General features: G+C 65.5%; 1 protein-coding gene across 1 annotated transcript; it reads right to left on the reverse strand.

Annotated features, from left to right (window-relative positions):
• Nucleotides 1-172: 172 nt before the first annotated feature.
• MNEG_7315 (hypothetical protein) lies at nucleotides 173-1661 on the reverse strand (the record flags this gene model as incomplete). Its single annotated transcript, XM_014044209.1, has 5 exons — nucleotides 173-263; nucleotides 508-563; nucleotides 943-1014; nucleotides 1283-1357; nucleotides 1617-1661. 5 exons carry the CDS (start codon nucleotides 1659-1661, stop codon nucleotides 173-175), a joined length of 339 nt encoding a protein of 112 aa, XP_013899663.1.
• Nucleotides 1662-1691: the final 30 nt, after the last annotated feature.

Consider the following 1691-nt stretch of genomic DNA (forward strand, 5'->3'; position numbering starts at 1 on the left):
TGTGTGTGTGTGTGTGTGTGTGTGCGCGTGCGCGCGCGTGTGTGTGCACGTGCACGCGCACAAGCGCAAGCACGCATGCGCTATGATGCATGCAGCAAGTGTCACCCATGCTGTCAGCAGCTGCCTCGCACTCTGCCAGTTGTGCCTGCCCTGGCCGCGGTGCCCCCATCACTCAGCCGTAACCTCTTCCCCTCACCTGGGCGCAGAAGTCGTTGCCCAGCGCCACCAACTCTTCCTTCGTCAACTGCTCCAACTTCTCGGTCCTGGTGATAAAAGGAAAGATAGGTGCCAGCTGGTTCACGCGAGTGCCGCCGTGCGCGCGGCTAGGGGTGGTGTGACCGGCCTTGGCACACAGTGCGCCCCAGACGTCGCCCAGTAGCTCGCCGCACGACGTAGTCCGGCTGAGTGCTGCGCAGTTGCCAAAACTCCCCCCTACACATCAATACGAACACACACACACACACACACACACACACACACACGGACGCGTGCGCCGCGTTCTCGCACCACTCGGGGTCCTTGGTCTCCAGGGTCGCGTTAAGGGACCGCAGCAGGTCGTTCACCTGCGGCGGCAGACCGGAGGCAGGGCCGGCGGCGCGCACATCTCCAGCTCAGCATGCACGCCGAACAATTTGATATCGACAGCTGGGCCGGGCGTGCTGATCAGCATTCATGGTGGCGGACGCTCCCCGCCTCGGCCCCGCGTGTCTGCCTCAACACGCGTGCCGGCCGCTGGCAGCCCCTTCGCCCGCCGCCGCCTCCGCTGACTTCTGCACTCAGGTTCCCGACGCCGCGCCGCGGCCGACCGGCAGAGGCGCATTCCACAGGCATTTTGCCTACGTACATGCTGATTCAGAACAGACCTATCCCACCCCATGAAAAACACTGAGTGCACATGTCAAATGTGCATGCGCGTGATCCCCCAACGCCATCACCCCTCACCGAGAGGCAGCCGTAGTACTCGCCGTCCTCGTCCAGGACGGGGCAGGACAGCACGTTGGCGCTGGACAGGACCTGGAGTGGAGGTACGCAGCAAAGAGAGAGGGTGTGTGTGTGTGTGTGTGTGGATGTGCACGCACGCACGAACGCAATTGTGTGTATGTGCAAGCTTTGCGCATGCACGCACGGATGTGGTGTTGGGAGGCAGCAGCAGTGCATGGCACCGCGTGAGGCTGCGGGCACCGCCCGGGAGGCACGCCTGCGGGCCATGCCAGCCGCCCGATCCCAGAAAAAGGCAAGCCCCGCCTGCATGAGGCCGCGGGGGGCGGATGAATGTGTGCACCTGAAGGGCGGTGCCAACAGTGGTCCACTTGTTGAGGGTCTGCAGGGCCGGCTGGTCGTTGGTAAGCAGGGGCGCCTGCAGGGGGCGACGGGTGGGTGGGCAGGGGCTGTGAGGACTGGGGGGCGCCGGGCGACGGAGCTCTGGGACGGCGGGCGCGCAGGTGTTGGGGCCAAGGGCGTGCAGGGGCGCGCTGCATGCGGGCGACTCGCGAGGTGGTCAGGATCGCGCGCCATGCATGCGGCAGTTCGCATGGGCGTTTCGGCATGGCAAGGCCGCGCTGTCCAGCGGCATGCAGCGAGGTGGCACGAGATCACTTGCGGCAGCCCCACCGCACCAGGTGATTCTCCCGCAGGAACCGCTTGGCGCTTTCGAATGCCATCTTGACGGGCTGCTGCTGCGGCTGCAGGGG

This window comes from Monoraphidium neglectum (assembly GCF_000611645.1).
Source record: "Monoraphidium neglectum strain SAG 48.87 unplaced genomic scaffold scaffold01283, whole genome shotgun sequence".
Lineage (NCBI taxonomy): Eukaryota > Viridiplantae > Chlorophyta > Chlorophyceae > Sphaeropleales > Selenastraceae > Monoraphidium > Monoraphidium neglectum.